The sequence below is a fragment of the Prionailurus bengalensis genome, chromosome B1 (assembly GCF_016509475.1).
Source record: "Prionailurus bengalensis isolate Pbe53 chromosome B1, Fcat_Pben_1.1_paternal_pri, whole genome shotgun sequence".
Classification (NCBI taxonomy): Eukaryota; Metazoa; Chordata; class Mammalia; order Carnivora; family Felidae; genus Prionailurus; species Prionailurus bengalensis.
Genome location: NC_057344.1, coordinates 17346259 through 17362290, shown reverse-complemented (window position 1 = coordinate 17362290; position 16032 = coordinate 17346259). Strand labels below are relative to the sequence as shown.

At 44.1% G+C, this 16032-nt stretch overlaps 1 protein-coding gene across 11 annotated transcripts in view; it reads left to right on the top strand.

Annotated features, from left to right (window-relative positions):
• FAT1 (FAT atypical cadherin 1) overlaps positions 1-16032 on the top strand; it is a 135377-nt gene that overhangs the window by 102080 nt on the left and 17265 nt on the right. For all 11 annotated transcript variants that reach the window (XR_006294073.1, XM_043559410.1, XM_043559392.1 and 8 more), the window contains 8 exons: positions 774-4841; positions 5561-5757; positions 8146-8299; positions 9304-9537; positions 10358-10747; positions 12754-12968; positions 13225-13362; positions 15361-15504. Coding sequence is in view for 10 of the 11 variants with exons in the window: in XM_043559410.1 (XP_043415345.1) it covers positions 774-4841; positions 5561-5757; positions 8146-8299; positions 9304-9537; positions 10358-10747; positions 12754-12968; positions 13225-13362; positions 15361-15504 (5540 nt within the window). In the remaining variant the exon portion in view is untranslated. The remainder of the gene's footprint in view (positions 1-773; positions 4842-5560; positions 5758-8145; positions 8300-9303; positions 9538-10357; positions 10748-12753; positions 12969-13224; positions 13363-15360; positions 15505-16032) is intronic.

The window sequence follows — 16032 nt, the reverse complement described above, 5'->3', positions numbered from 1 at the left end:
TGGGAGCAAAAAATCCTTTGTTGTGGGGCTGCCCTGTGCATTGTAGGATGTTTAACAGCATTCTGGATCTCTATCCAATGAAAGTTAGTAGCGCCCTCACCCTCTAGGTGGTGGTAACTAAAAACGTGTCTAGACATTGTTACATGTCCATCTAGACAAGATCGCCCCCAATTGAGAACCACTGACGTAGAGGGTAGATTGACCTGAAAAAGATTAAGAAGGGAATATTACAGAAATCTTCGAAAGCGACACAGTAGGGCAGGTAAGGCACAAGCTCATTCAACAGTTCCCTGGATATTTAAAATAAGGGACAGCTCTCTTGAACCTTGTTAAATTTTCTTGGTGAATCGAAGTCTTCCTTTTCATAATGAGTAAGAGTCTTGAAAACTTGCAAGTGATAAATGCTGAAAGTAGAAGTATGTTCAAAGGATTTTTGAGGGACCTTTGGAAAATTATTAACTGCCTTACAAAAGGATAACCTTCTACAACATATTCCTGGTTCAGGTGACAGCAAGTGAGTTCTGGCTTTTCCTAGAGTAATATTTCTTGTGTTTCTTGCTTTTCATAACTTACAAAACTCTGAAAAGTCTGCCTCATTTTAGGTGGATAAAAATGAAGTGAGTTCTATTCAAATGTTGATCACCCCTGAATTTCTGTATAATTACAGAATAATCACTTTTAAAGATTAAAAAAAAAGTTTGTGTATCTCCAGCTATTACTTGTATTGGTCCTTGCATTTTTCTGTAACATGTTTTTACCCCCTCTCCTCCTAGGAAACATTGGAAATTCTTTTACCATTGATCCCATCTTGGGCTTAATAAAAACTGCCAAAGAATTAGATCGAAATAGCCAAGTGGAATATGACTTAATGGTGAAAGCTACCGATAAAGGGAATCCACCAATGAGTGAAATAACGTCTGTGCATGTCTTTGTGACAATTGCTGACAATGCCTCTCCTAAGTTTACATCAAAAGAATATTCTGTTGAAATCAGCGAAACTGTCGGCATTGGGAGTTTTGTCGGAATGGTTACAGCGCAGAGTCAGTCGTCAGTGGTGTATGAAATAAAAGATGGAAATGTAGCTGATGCTTTTGATATTAATCCACATTCTGGAAGTATCGTCACTCAGAAAGCCCTGGATTTTGAAACGTTGCCCATTTACACATTGATAATACAAGGAACTAACATGGCTGGTTTGTCTACTAACACAAGTGTTTTAGTGCATCTACAGGATGAAAATGACAACTTGCCAGTCTTCATGCAGGCAGAATATACGGGACTCGTTAGCGAATCAGCTTCAACTAACAGCGTGGTCCTAACAGACAAAAATGTCCCATTAGTGATTCGAGCAACTGATGCTGATAAAGAATCAAATGCTCTGCTTGTGTATCACATTGTTGAACCATCTATACACAAATATTTTGCTATTGACTCTAGCACTGGTGCTATTCATACGGTACTGAGTTTGGACTATGAAGAAACAAGTACTTTTCACTTCACCGTACAAGTGCATGACATGGGGACACCACGTTTATTTGCTGAGTATGCAGCTAATGTGACTATACGTGTAATAGACATTAACGATTGCCCTCCTGTGTTCTCCAAATCATTATATGAAGCATCTCTTTTATTGCCAACATACAGAGGAGTAAAAGTCATCACGGTAAATGCTACGGATGCTGATTCAAGTGCATTCTCACAGTTGATGTACTCTATCACTGAGGGCAACATTGGGGAGAAGTTTTTTATGGACCACAAGACTGGTACTATAACTGTACAAAACACAACTCAGCTAAGAAGCCGCTATGAGTTAACTGTTAGAGCTTCTGATGGCAGATTTGTAAGCTTTACCTCTGTAAAAATTAATGTGAAAGAAAGCAAAGAAAGCCAACTGAAGTTTACCCAAGATTTCTACTCTGCAGTAGTGAAAGAGAATTCCACTGAAGCCAGAACATTAGCTGTCATTACTGCCATTGGGAACCCAATCAACGAGCCTTTGTTTTACCATATCCTCAACCCAGATCGCAGATTTAAAATAAGCCAGACTTCAGGAGTTCTGTCAACCACTGGCATACCATTTGATCGCGAACAGCAGGAGGCATTTGATGTGGTGGTAGAAGTGACCCAAGAACACAAGCCTTCAGCAGTGGCCCATGTCATCGTCAAGGTCAACATAGAAGACCAAAATGACAATGCACCAGTGTTTGTCAACCTTCCTTACTATGCTGTTGTTAAAGTGGATACCGTGGTGGGCCACGTTATTCGCTACGTTACCGCCGTTGATAGAGACAGTGGCAGAAATGGAGAAGTGCATTACTACCTTAAAGAGCATCACGAGCATTTTCAGATCGGATCCTCAGGTGAAATTTCACTGAAAAAGCAGTTTGAACCTGACACCTTAAATAAAGAATATCTTGTCACAGTGGTTGCAAAAGACGGAGGAGACCCAGCGTTTTCGGCTGAAGTGATAGTTCCGATCACTGTTATGAATAAAGCCATGCCTGTGTTTGAAAAACCTTTCTACAGCGCAGAGGTTCCAGAGAATATCCAGATGCACAGTCCGGTTGTCCACGTACAAGCCAACAGTCCAGAAGGGTTGAAAGTGTTCTACAGCATCACGGATGGAGATCCTTTCAGCCAGTTTACTGTTAACTTCAACACTGGAGTTATAAATGTCATAGCCCCTCTGGACTTCGAGTCCCACCCGGCTTATAAACTGAGCATACGAGCAACCGACTCCTTGACCGGTGCTCATGCTGAAGTATTTGTTGACATTATAGTGGAAGACATCAACGATAACCCTCCTGTGTTTGGTCAGCAGTCTTATGCCGCAACCCTGTCCGAGGCAGCTGTCATCGGCACGTCTGTCGTTCAAGTTAGAGCGACAGATTCTGATTCAGAACCAAATAGGGGAATTTCATACCATATGTTTGGGAACCAGAGCAAGAGTCATGATCATTTTCACATAGACAGCAGCACCGGCCTCATTTCGCTAGTCCGAACTTTGGATTACGAGCAGTTCCAGCAGCACAAGATTTTTGTAAGGGCTCTGGACGGTGGCATGCCCCCCCTGAGCAGTGATGTGGTTGTGACAGTGGATGTCACGGACCTCAATGACAATCCGCCACTGTTTGACCAACAGATCTATGAAGCCAAAATCAGCGAACACGCCATGCATGGGCATTTCGTGACCTGTGTGAAAGCATATGATGCAGACAGCTCAGACATAGACAGGTTGGACTATTCCATTCTCTCTGGCAATGATCATAAGAATTTTGTCATTGATGGTGAAACGGGGATCGTCACACTCTCAAACGTGCGTCGGCACACCTTGAAGCCATTTTATAGTCTTAACGTTTCTGTTTCTGATGGAGTTTTTAGGAGTTCAGCTCAGGTTCATGTAACTGTAATTGGAGGCAATCTGCACAGTCCTGTTTTTCTTCAGAGCGAATATGAAGTGGAGTTAGCTGAAAATGCTCCCTTACACACGCTGGTGATCGAGGTCAAAGCAACTGATGGGGATTCTGGTATTTACGGTCACATTACTTACCATATTGTAAATGACTTTGCCAAAGACAGATTTTACACAAATGACAGAGGACAGATATTTACTTTGGAGAAACTTGATCGAGAAACTCCAGCAGAGAAAGTAATCTCAGTTCGTTTAATGGCTAAGGATGCCGGTGGAAAAGTTGCTTTCTGCACCATTAATGTCATCCTTACAGATGACAATGATAATGCACCCCAGTTTCGAGCAACCAAGTATGAAGTGGACATTGGGTCCAGTGCTCCCAAAGGGACATCCGTCATTAAAGTTCTTGCAAGTGATGCCGATGAGGGATCCAATGCCGATGTCACCTATGCCATTGAAGCAGATTCTGAAAGTGTCAAGGAGAATTTGGAAATTAACAAACTATCTGGCATAATTACTACAAAAGAAAGCTTAATTGGCTTAGAAAATGAGTTCTTCACTTTCTTTGTGAGAGCTGTGGATAGTGGGTCTCCATCAAGGGAATCTGTGGTTCCTGTCTATGTTAAAATACTTCCACCAGAAATACAACTTCCAAAATTTTCGGAACCGTTTTATACCTATACGGTTTCAGAAGACATGCCTATTGGAACAGAGATAGACCTCATCCGAGCAGAACATAGTGGGACCGTTCTTTACAGCCTAATCAAAGGGAACACTCCTGAAAGTAACAGGGATGAGTTCTTTGTGATTGACAGACAGAGCGGCAGACTGAAACTTGAAAAGAGTCTTGATCACGAAACGACTAAGTGGTACCAGTTTTCCATACTTGCCAGGTGCGCTCATGAGGACTACGAGGTGGTGGCATCTGTAGATGTTAGCATCCAAGTGAAAGATGCAAATGATAACAGCCCTGTGTTAGAGTCTAACCCGTATGAGGCTTTTATTGTTGAAAACCTGCCAGGGGGGAGTAGAGTCATCCAGGCCAGGGCATCTGATCTGGATTCAGGAACCAATGGCCAAGTCATGTACAGTCTAGATCAGTCACAAAGTGTGGAAGTCATCGAATCTTTTGCCATTAACATGGAGACAGGCTGGATTACGACCCTCAAGGAACTTGACCATGAAGAGAGAGACCATTACCAGATTAAAGTGGTTGCATCGGATCATGGTGAAAAGATCCAGCTCTCCTCCACGGCCATCGTGGATGTTACTGTCACCGACGTCAACGACAGCCCCCCACGGTTCACGGCAGAGATATACAAAGGGACCGTGAGCGAAGATGACCCACCAGGCGGTGTCATCGCCATCTTGAGTACCACAGATGCCGATTCTGAAGAAATTAATAGACAAGTTACATATTACATAACAGGTAAAACATTGAAGCAAAATGGTTTAAGTTAAACATAAATCGGATTAGAGGTATACATTTTGAAATACAGTGTTTTAGGGAGATCGGGAGTTAAAGGGATGATTTTAATTAAGTAAGCCTAAAATAAGTAGAAATAACATCTGTTAAGCTACATTGAAGAAGGCTAACAGTTGTCATTAGACTGTTTTTGTTTTGAATGTTTATTTTTGCGAGTGAGAGCGTGAAAGCGGGGGAGGGGCAGAAAGAGAGAGGATCTGAAGCAGGCTCCAGGCTCTGAGCTGTCAGCACAGAGCCCAACACGAGGCTTGAACTCCCGAACCGTGAGATCATGACCCAAGCCGAAGTTGGAGTCTTAGCCAACTGAGCTACCCAGGCACACCCCTGGACTGTTTTTGATTTTTATGACTCATTCTGTTGAACCTAGCAAATGATAAATATGTATAACAACTATATTTTCCATATAGGGTAACGTATTGTTTAGTAGGCTTTTATGTTTTCTTTAGCTTAATGCTGTGTTTCAGTACACATTTTAATGCCTTGATGTTTTGGTGGTGGTGGGAGTAACTGGGAAAGTTAATAAGCCAAATTTAAATGTAGTAATTTTAAAAAAAAAACCCTTAATTCTTTTAAACCATAACACTAAATGTATTTATGTCTCCTGTCACTTAGATCTTTACTTATTTCAGCCAATTTGTCCTCTTCCTCCATTGATTTAATAGGAGGAGATCCTTTGGGACAGTTTGCTATTGAAAATATACAGAATGAATGGAAGGTGTTTGTGAAGAAACCTCTGGACAGGGAAAAAAGGGACAATTATCTTCTGACTATCACAGCAACCGATGGGACCTTCTCCTCAAAAGCCATAGTTGAAGTGAAAGTTCTTGATGCAAATGACAACAGTCCAGTCTGTGAAAAGGTAGGCGGTCTTTCTTTATGTATTACGAATTTGGATTTCTTTCTGAACCTTTCATTCGGACTCTCCTGTGGCGCTGGCTGTAATTCAGATGTGTTTCGTATGATAGCCGGTGAGCATTTAAGCAGAGGTGAGTGTTGAGTGGGGCAAGAGTTGGATCAGCTCCAGAACTATTTTGGGAAATGCTCATTCACAGATGCTGTAAATTACAGACAAGGTTGCAGTTATGTTTAACTCTAAAAATGCTTTGTGAAGATTTCATTCCCCTTATTGGGGGCTGAGCCTATTTCGGGGGCACTGGCTGTTCTACACGAGGTCTGTGAGGGTGCTCTGCAGCTCCGGGGCCCGTTGAATATGAGAACACATACACCAAGAAGGAGCCGTTCCCATCCAAGGCTGCGGTGGGAGGACCGGAGCAGGAGTGCTCCCGGGGAGGGGCGGGGGTGTCAGCCTTTGGGAGGTGGTGATTAGATCGGCAGAGGAGTTGGGACTCCGTCCCAGAGAAGAGAGGACCTCAGAACCCGTTGTGTTTGGAAGGTGGAGCTGCCGTGAGCCAAGAGTTCCTTACGGAAGACATGTTCGTTCGGTAGTGTCGTGTACACTTGGATGAGCGTGAGTGAGAGCACGGGGTGGAGGCGGCCAAAGGCACGAAGGGACAAAAGACGGTGCAGAGCGCAAGCTGGTGCCCGTGGTGCCGCCTGCGGGTGACGACATGGCAGGCGTGTGATGTCGGGATTGACTGCCATTTCCTACAGAAGCGAGTGGGAGAAAGACCCAGATAGAAGCCTGGGGTGGGGTTGGCTTAAGAGGAAGCATGTTGTGGTCTGTATTGGACTCATTAAGTGTAGGGTCACGGGACATCCAGTCGAATCGGTTTTGTAGACGTTTAGAGACGGTGAGATTGAAGATGGGCAGGGATGCAAACTTGGCCGTTTCTTTGGATGACGGACAATGGAATCCATCCGAGAGGATGATCACGAAAAGGGACAAAGAGTACCTGTGGGTATTTCCTCTCCTAGGGAGAAGGGAGGAGGAAGCAGAGGCGGGGGGAGGAGACCCCTACCAGGGCAGTGTTACTCAGAGGGCAGGAGCCGAGGATTTTTAGGAGGCAGGACAGCAAATGGGGGTTTGGCTGCTGAACAGATGATGGAGCTGTGGAAGCGAACTGTGGGACTCTGAGCGTGGCTTGGAGACGGAGGGCTCGGCATCATGTTGCGGACAGGTGCCTGGTTGCAGGGAGGGCGCGTGTCAGTAGGCACATAGATTTGCCCACCGAAGAAAGAGGAGAGTCTGAGGAAGGAAGAAGAGTGGTAGATGAAGGGAAGGCTGGGGAAGAGAGCGGGAAGACGGTCTGGAAGAGGAACAGAGGAGATGAGCAGTGTCACAGCTGTGGCAAGGGACAGAGCTGTTCTCAGGGAAATAGAGCACAGTCAGCAGGGAAGGGAGCTTCAGAGGAGGGAGGACTTCATTCCCATCCATGTCTCTACTTTTTGGCAACAGTATCGTGTACGGCTGGGGGGGGGGGTGGCGTCTGTGTGTGTCGTACAGAAAATAAGTGTGTGCGTCTTATTGTGTTTTTCTTTTAAACACTCGCACATTACTTGGATATGATGCGCTGTCATCTTTGAGAATAATAAAATTAAGATATTAGCTCATTTGAAATCATCAGTGTTGCAAAGTATCCTGTTTCATGAGTCATAAAGTGTAGTTCATCTAGAATTGAGCTCATCTTAAGAAAAAAAAAAACCAGAATCTTACCTGTTAGTCTTGTGTGTTGGTTGATTGCATGGATTTCTAATGAGTTGGAACTGGAAAGAAGTGTTGATTATGTTTGGGTTCAGTCAGATGGGAAGGGCGGGGGCAGGGTAACAGAAGAGTCCTGGCCATGGTGTCGCTTGCACTCACCCTGGTGACCTGGGGGAATCTTTGTTTTCTCCATGACATGAGGATCACGTCTGTCTCCACTGCAGTCACCTGGCTCTGTGTTAGGAAAGATTGCAAATAATAACTTCCTGTATTGAAAATAGACAGGCTGTAACAGGCATTGACTCACCAATTTTCAGATATATATGGAATGCTACTATGTTCACTCATAAGAATTTAAGTTAAACATGAAACCAACTTAAAGACACAAAGTATTCAGAATTCTGTAGGTTAAATGTCAGATCAGACTCTTTCATTGATACAGAGGAATTACCTGTGACGTGACTCCTTTTTGTTTTAAATATGTTTTATAAGAAAAATCGGTTTCAAAAGCTCCTCGGATTTTTAAATTCTGTCATTTCCCACATTTTCTGTGACCAAAGTTAAATGATTATTTTTTCTGTTATTCCCTTGGCAGTCATGTTAACGCTTAATGTTTTATGTTCGTGGTATTCAAAATCTTTGTAGAGCTTATATTCGGAAACGATTCCAGAAGATGCCTTTCCTGGGAAGCTGATCATGCAGGTGTCTGCTACAGATGCAGATATCCGCTCCAATGCTGAAATTACTTACACATTATTTGGTCCAGGGGCAGAAAAGTTCAAACTAAATCCAGACACAGGTAAGATGGGGTTTGGGGCAAAATTAACCATGTTCCAGCAAAGTCATATCAGATATAGGTGGTCTTAGGTCACATGTAAAATTTGAAATTATATCCCGTTCCTTGAAAATTTACTCTGATGCCACAAAATTGGCATCTTTTAGAATTAGAAATCTACACAGCAATTTAGTGTGTAAAATTTGGGATAAGATAAAAAAAAATTGACAACAATATCACCTACTTGAACCCAGAATTTAAAATTTAGTTTTTAATAGTAACTTTAAAAAAAACTCCATAATTGGGCACCTGGGTAGGTCAGTCGGTTGAGCGTCCGACTCGAGCTCAGGTCATGATCTCACAGTTCGTGAGTTCAAGCCCCGTGCTGGGCTCTGACTGACAGCCCAGAGCCTGGAGCCTGCTTCGGATTCTGTGTCTCCCTCTCTCTCTGCCCCTCCCCTGCTCATGCTCTGTCTCTGTCTCAAAAATGAATAAACATTTAAAAAAAAACACACAACTCCATAATTTAAGTATATCTCAAACTTTGTGCTTTATCTGTTTTGTATATAGTTTTCTTGAATATGTGGCCATAAATTAATAATTTAGCATATTCATTAAATGATGAATGGTATTCTGTTCATCTTTATATCTTTAAGACTGTTAGATTGTTTTCTCTCTTACAGTTTGTATTTTGTTAATATCAGGAGTCCAAGTAACAGTTTTCTGGGAGTTCCACCCCCCAGAACTGATTGTAAACCTATGAATCTGTAAGTCAATTTAAAAATATTTTAAATTTGGTAAATGGGTAGCTTTTTTTTTTTTTTTTTTTTTTTTTTTTTAAAGCTAGCTCCCAGCAGGGTTTGGAAACCTGGATCTCAGTGTGCTCCTGCAGCCGTTGACTCTATAGCATTGATAAAATTGCTGCTCCAAAATTTTGTCATTGTAAGACGGAAAGGGGAAGAAATAGATGTGCATTTGCAGCTCACACCTTAAATTTCAAGTGAATCCACTTTTTTGTTTGTTTTCAGGTGAACTGAAAACATTAGCCCCCCTTGATCGTGAGGAGCAAGCAGTTTATAACCTGCTCGTCAAGGCCACAGATGGAGGGGGTAGATTCTGTCAAGCCAGTATTGTGCTCACATTAGAAGATGTGAATGATAACGCCCCTGAATTCTCCGCCGATCCGTACGCCATCACCGTGTTCGAGAACACAGAGCCTGGGACGCTGTTGACTAGGGTCCAGGCCACGGACGCAGATGCAGGTACCGTCCGGCTGATGCTGTTGGCTTCAGACTGTGCTCTGAGATCTTAGGAACCTCATCCCCAATTCGGTCTCCTTTGACTTACTGACCTTATGCATATTGATTAACTCACTGTTGTATTTTTTAATTCCTCAGCATTAAAAATGGAATGAAATCTTTAGGGTAATGAATTCATTTTTTATTCACGTTTGAAGTCTCAAAATTGTGCCCCGTGCACGTACCATTGTAAGACATCTGTGGTGTCCCTAAAATTACGGTCGGAGACTGTATTACCTGATCTTCCTATCCAATTGAATTAATCAGTGAAGTGTTATTTTATGAATAAACCATTAGTGACGTAGAGATTTTAATGTGGAGACAGAACAGCAAATGTTACACTGCTGTAGTTTTATAAACCTTTCACAATTTTTATGGAGCATATAATAGTCTAGGATACATATTTATAATCTTTCGATAGAGAAAACAATTTCTTAAGTCATACTAATACTGAAGAGTTGAAGCAATAACAAAAGTACCACTTTTCAGATAAATCTTTGGCACTGAGGCTAAATCATAGATTTCACTTTAAAAGACCTGCTGGGTACTGCAGGACCGTATGCTGTAGAATTTAGTCTTAAAAAGCCAGGTAACTATGGAATTGTATTTGTTTTAGGTTAGTAAGTTGTCAGTGAAAATGTTTGCTTTTTAAAGATCAGAGTCCTAGGAACGTCTCAGTAACGAGTGTTCGCATTTTCCTTTTAAAACATGCTACACGTTTTTTCAAAAAATAATTTAAATTTCTTGAAATCAAACACTCTGACGTGATGTCATGTGTCAACAGGACTGAATCGGAAGATCTCCTACTCGCTGGTGAACTCTGCTGACGGGCAGTTCTCCATTAATGAATTCTCCGGAATCCTTCAGTTAGAAAAGCCCTTGGACCGAGAAGTGCGGGCCGTGTACACCCTTACTCTGAAAGCCGTAGACCAGGGTTTGCCGAGGAGGCTGACGGCTACCGGCACTGTTGTGGTGTCCGTCTTGGATATAAATGACAACCCCCCTGTGTTTGAATACCGTGAGTACGGTGCCACCGTGTCTGAGGACATTCTTCTCGGCACAGAAGTTCTCCAGGTGTATGCGGCCAGTCGGGATATCGAAGCGAATGCGGAAATCACCTACTCAATAATAAGTGGAAACGAACACGGAAAATTCAGCATAGACTCCAAAACAGGTAACCTGCCCTGAAAATGAGAAGAAGGCCTTTATTCTGCCAAAAAAGGCGAGATGGCCCAGCACGTAAGGCAGTACAGAGTGCCAGCTCGTAGATCGGCAGTAGATCCTTTAAAAAGATGAAGGTTCTAAGTGCCTTCGGCGTTTAAGCGGGGAAATGAAAGCACACTCCAGGAATTCAGTCGAGATGTCCGACGCATGACATGAGTAAAGATCAAGAGTGGGAGGTGGTGGAGGGTCTTGCGTGATGGCTCCATTACGAGTCTCCATATTGAGTCCACGTGAAGTAGCTTCTTAAGGGAAACCATAGTTTCCACCTCTTGGATCCTAGTCTCTGTAGGAGGCATCTGATAATTCATTAAAATTGACGTCTTCATACGCTACGTATGTAGAATAGCCGAAGTACTTTGAATCGCAATGAATAACTATCCACAAGGTCAAGAGTTGCAGGAGGTATTGACTCCTGCTCCATACACGCTTTTGTCGTCTTGTTAACCTGTGGTCTAAGCTGTTCGAATGTTGTACAAAGTCACTCCTTTCAAACTGTATTTAATTGAGTGTGACTATTTCAGATGAGGAGCAGGTGTGTGTTGATGGGATTTTAAAACGTAGTTTTAATGCATACTGTAGAATTATTACTTTTAGGGCTTTTTAATAGGACGGACTGTAAGGAAACGAAAGGTGTTAAAGGAATCGTTAAATCGAAAAGATTTGATTTTATCTTTTATTTTTAAAAATTTACATCCAAATTAGTTAGCATACAGTGCAACAGTGATTTCAGGAGTAGATTCCTTAGTGCCCCTTAACCATTTAGCCCATCCCCCTTCCCACACCCCCTCCACTAACCCTCAGTTTGTTCTCCATATTTATGAGTCTCTTCTGTTTTGTCCCCCTCCCTGTTTTTATATTGTTTTTGGTTCCCTTCCCTTATGTTCGTCTGTTTTGTCTCTTAAAGTCTTCATATGAGTGAAGTCATGTGATTTTTGTCTTTCTCTAATTTCATTTAGCACAATACCCTCCAGTTCCATCCACGTAGTTGCATGCGGCAAGATTTCTTTCTTTGGATTGCCGAGTAATACTCCATTGTATATATGTATACCACATTTTCTTTATCCATTCATCCCTCGATGGACATTTGGGCTCTTTCCATACTTTGGCTGTTGTTGATAGTGCTGCCATTAACATGGAGGTGCACGTGTCCCTTCAAAACAGCCCACCTGTATCCCGTGGATAAATGCCTAGCAGTGCAATTGCTGGGTCGTAGGATAGTTCTATTTTTAATTTGTTGAGGAACCTCCATAGTGTTTTCCAGAGTGGCTGCACCAGCTTATATTCCCAAAAAAGAGATTTTTTTTTTAAATGATAGGATGTAAATAGTTATTCTGGAGATATAAAACAAGATACACACTTCTATAAAAGAAAAACAATGAGGAAAATATAAGCCAACAAGTAGAATTCTTATGTTTCCTTTTTATTGTACTGTAGTGGCATCCATAGTAAACTATGGTTTAGAAAAAAGAAGAAATATAATTTTCTAGTGGAATGTGGGTAGTATTGACTGGGAAAGCAATTTATGTATCACAGAGAAATAAATAAGGATCTAGGAATAGGCAAATTCATAACTTTTAATTGCTGAATGAAGAAATTAGAAAACACACATAAATGATAGGGGCGCCTGGGTGGCTGAGTCCGTTAAACGTCTGATTTCGGCTCAGGTCACGAACTCAGTTTTTGAGTTCAAACACCACGTTGGGCTCTGTGCTGACAGCTCAGAGCCTGGCACCTGCTTCGGATTCTGTGTCTCTCTCTGCCCCTCCTCTGCTGGTGCTCTGTCTCTCTCAAGAATAAACAAACATTAAAAAAAAAATATATATATATATATATATAAATGATAAATGTTTGAAGTAGAAATTAGAAATGGTTTGTTTAAAAGTTTCGATTTCAGTCACAGTAGGAGAAAGTGGTGGCATTTTAAAGTAATGAAAGTCATTTTGATTTTCTGTGCAGGGGCCATCTTTATCATTGAGAACCTGGATTATGAAAGCTCTCATGAATATTACCTGACTGTAGAGGCCACTGACGGGGGGACACCTTCATTAAGTGATGTGGCCACTGTGAGCATTAACGTAACCGATGTCAATGACAACTCCCCTGTGTTCAGCCAAGACACCTACACAGCAGTGATCAGCGAAGATGCCGTCCTTGAGCAGTCTGTCATCACGGTGTGTATTTCCTCCCCTACCGTGTTCTTCTTCTGGATCTTTGCAAGAAATTTCAGGAAGACCGATTCAGTTTTTGTTGTGGCCTTACTCGAAAATAATTGGAAGGAAGATGGGGAAATGTCTTTTGTTACCCTAGTCAATAACTGACTCTATTATAAATGATTGCCTTGTAATAGCTAGTTATTGATGGCAGAAAAGCTTGCTTCATAGACCCCTTCCTCAGCTGTCTCCTAAGTAGGAGCGTGATGTCTTCTAGGTGATGGCTGACGATGCTGACGGACCTTCGAACAGCCACATCCGCTATTCAATTACAGATGGCAATCAAGGAAGTCCGTTTACAATTGACCCTGCCCGGGGAGAAGTAAAAGTGACCAGGCTTCTCGACCGGGAAACAGTACGTGCAAAACTTTGGCTTAAATTGTTTACAGATTACCAAGTCGGTAAATAGAAGCTCCTTGTCCACTTAATGGGAGGCACCAGAAGGGTACAACCAACCTTGTTCTCAGGCAGTGAGAAGTAAGATACAAATACTGGAAAAGCAGTTTCAGTACGAAAATCTCTAGAACAGAAGAGATGTGTTTCATACTGATAGAAGTTTGCATAACAAAAGTTCATGTTCAGGAAGAAACTACTATCGGCTCTGGTGTTTGGAGGCACTTCATGGAGCTAGAAGCTGGGTTTTCAGTAATGGCAGACTCAGAAAGCCATAGTTGTGGAGAGGCGAGTCGCCGTGAGGAACCGCATGAACGGAGACGTGGAAGACGTGGCAAGTACTTAGGTGATGATACTAGATTGTGTTGGAGTAGAGGAGTCCTGGTGAGAAGTGAGGGACGCGTGCTAGGACGGGGTTCTAGGAACAGAGCAGAGGTTCACGCTGGCTGCTGCAGGCACAGGGAGCCGCTGAGTATTGGTGAGCCCGGGAGCGACTCGCCGAGGTGACTGTGCGGGTGAGCACCATGGTAGGCCTGAGTGGGGTGTAACATTGTGAGCCACCGGGCAGGTAGGAAGCCCAGGGCCCGGGGCTCCGCGGTGAGACACCGAGAGGCTGATTGGGAAGTGCCGTGACGCGCGAGCAGACAGATGCAGAAGCTTCGTGAAGGAGGCCTTAGAATCTGTGAAGCTGAGACACGGCCCCGCGTAGGAAGCGGTGGTGGCCAAGATGCCGGCTCCCCTCCACCTTGCTGTAATGGGGTGGTGCCCTCCGAGAGAAACGGAGCATTGTGAGGCCGCGGAAGCCTAGCGCCGGGAGAGGTTGTGGCGTGTGGTTTTTGACGTTGTTTTAGAGGAGAGTGACGTACGTAAGTAGAAATACTCAGCCAGGATTCAGAGAGTTTACTCAAACTTGAGAAACTTGAAAGCCAGGAACATGGAGATGGCACAGGCCTCGGGAGAGGATTGTGGAGGCAGTCCGAGGTGATTAGATAAATGCGAGCAACTGACGAGAGGAAAGCCAGGCGGAAGTTCTGTCCCTCATGCGTCTCTCCGTCCCTCTGCTAACACTCACAGGCAGGGAGCTGCCTAGGGAGGTCATGAAGTGAGGAAGTGCAAAGATAGGACGCTGCTGATCAGAGAGTCTAGTTTCAGAACAGTAACAGGTAAAGGGAAGATTAGAGGGATTTGGGGAAATAGTGATGAGCTACCTCCTGAAAGGCCGAAATCTTTCATTCCTTCTCTGACCTGTTGCTTTTGAGCCGAGACTTCCCAAGAGTTTAGGAAGCATGACTGGTTAGCCTTCCGGCTGCTGTACTGCTGGGCCGAACAAATCTAGGACTTGTGACCGGTGCGCTTGTCCGCTCCTTTAATGCGCTAACGTCCGACAGGAGCCCGCAGAGGAGATGGCGCGTGTGCCCCAGGCCATTTGCCCTTCTCTGTTGGGCATCCTTTAGGACTAAGAGTCGGCAGAACATCCGCTGGGGATTTAGCCCCCTTTCTGGCTTCTTCCACCTCTCATTCTGGGAGCAGAGAGCTTAACAGGGGACTGCCCTAGAACAGAATCTACCTCACTCGATACAGCTTCTTTTGACGAGGTCAGTTTGTCCTGAGAGAGTCAAGACAGCTGGCTGCGGGCCACGTGTAAAAGCGATGGGGGAGGGTGATCTGGAGCGTCCTGGGGTGTTGAAGAGGGGCTGCGACAGCTCCCCTCTGCTTCTGGCTGACGGTCCCATTTAGGCCTTAGAGGAGGCGGCTGCCCCTGTCGCGCACGCTCCATCGTGTAGCTCTTCACGGCGCACCTGTCTGTAGCTTGGGGAGTCGCCCACATCCAGGGCAGCACGCGGCAGGGGATGACGGTCGCCCAGATCTGCCCTTGTGGGTGGTCGGCAGTCTGCTTCTGATGGAGCCCCGTTCTCGGGCCTCGTGAAGTGGACACGTGTTCTGTCTTGTCCTGGGAAAGATTTCAGGTTACACACTCACAGTCCAGGCTTCTGATAACGGCAGTCCGCCCAGGGTCAACACGACTACCGTGAATATCGACGTGTCAGACGTCAACGACAACGCTCCGGTCTTCTCCAAGGGAAACTACAGTGTCATTATCCAGGTAACCTTGGGGCGCTGACAGTTTGTCGGGCACATTCCTTTTGAAAGGAGCTCACGCGTTGGCTTCGTTGTTTGAAATCTCTTTCTTTTCCAAAGAGTACTTTTAGGAAAATGAGAAGAGTAAATGAGGCGGGTCTCCATCAGTACTAAGATGAGCATTTTCAAGGTGCAACCAAGCTTTTCTCTCTTCTTTTTGTACTTTGGTTTTTAAGACATTCTCACTAGCTTGGTCCTTAATCTTGTTTTCTGCTGGCTTTTTTTTTTTTTTTGATTTTGAGAGTGAGTGAGTGCTCGCGTACACAAGTTGGGGAGGGGCAGACAGGGAGAGAGAGAATTCCAAGGAGGTTCCATGCTGGCTGTGCAGAGCCTGACAAGGGCTTGAACTCAGTAACCGTGAGATCACGACCTGAGCTGAAATCAGACACTTAACCGACTGAGCCACGCAGGCGCCCCCATCTGCCCGCCAGTTTCTGAGAGGCATCAGAGAATCGACTCCACCTCTTCTCCTTTCCTCCTCCCCCACTCCACC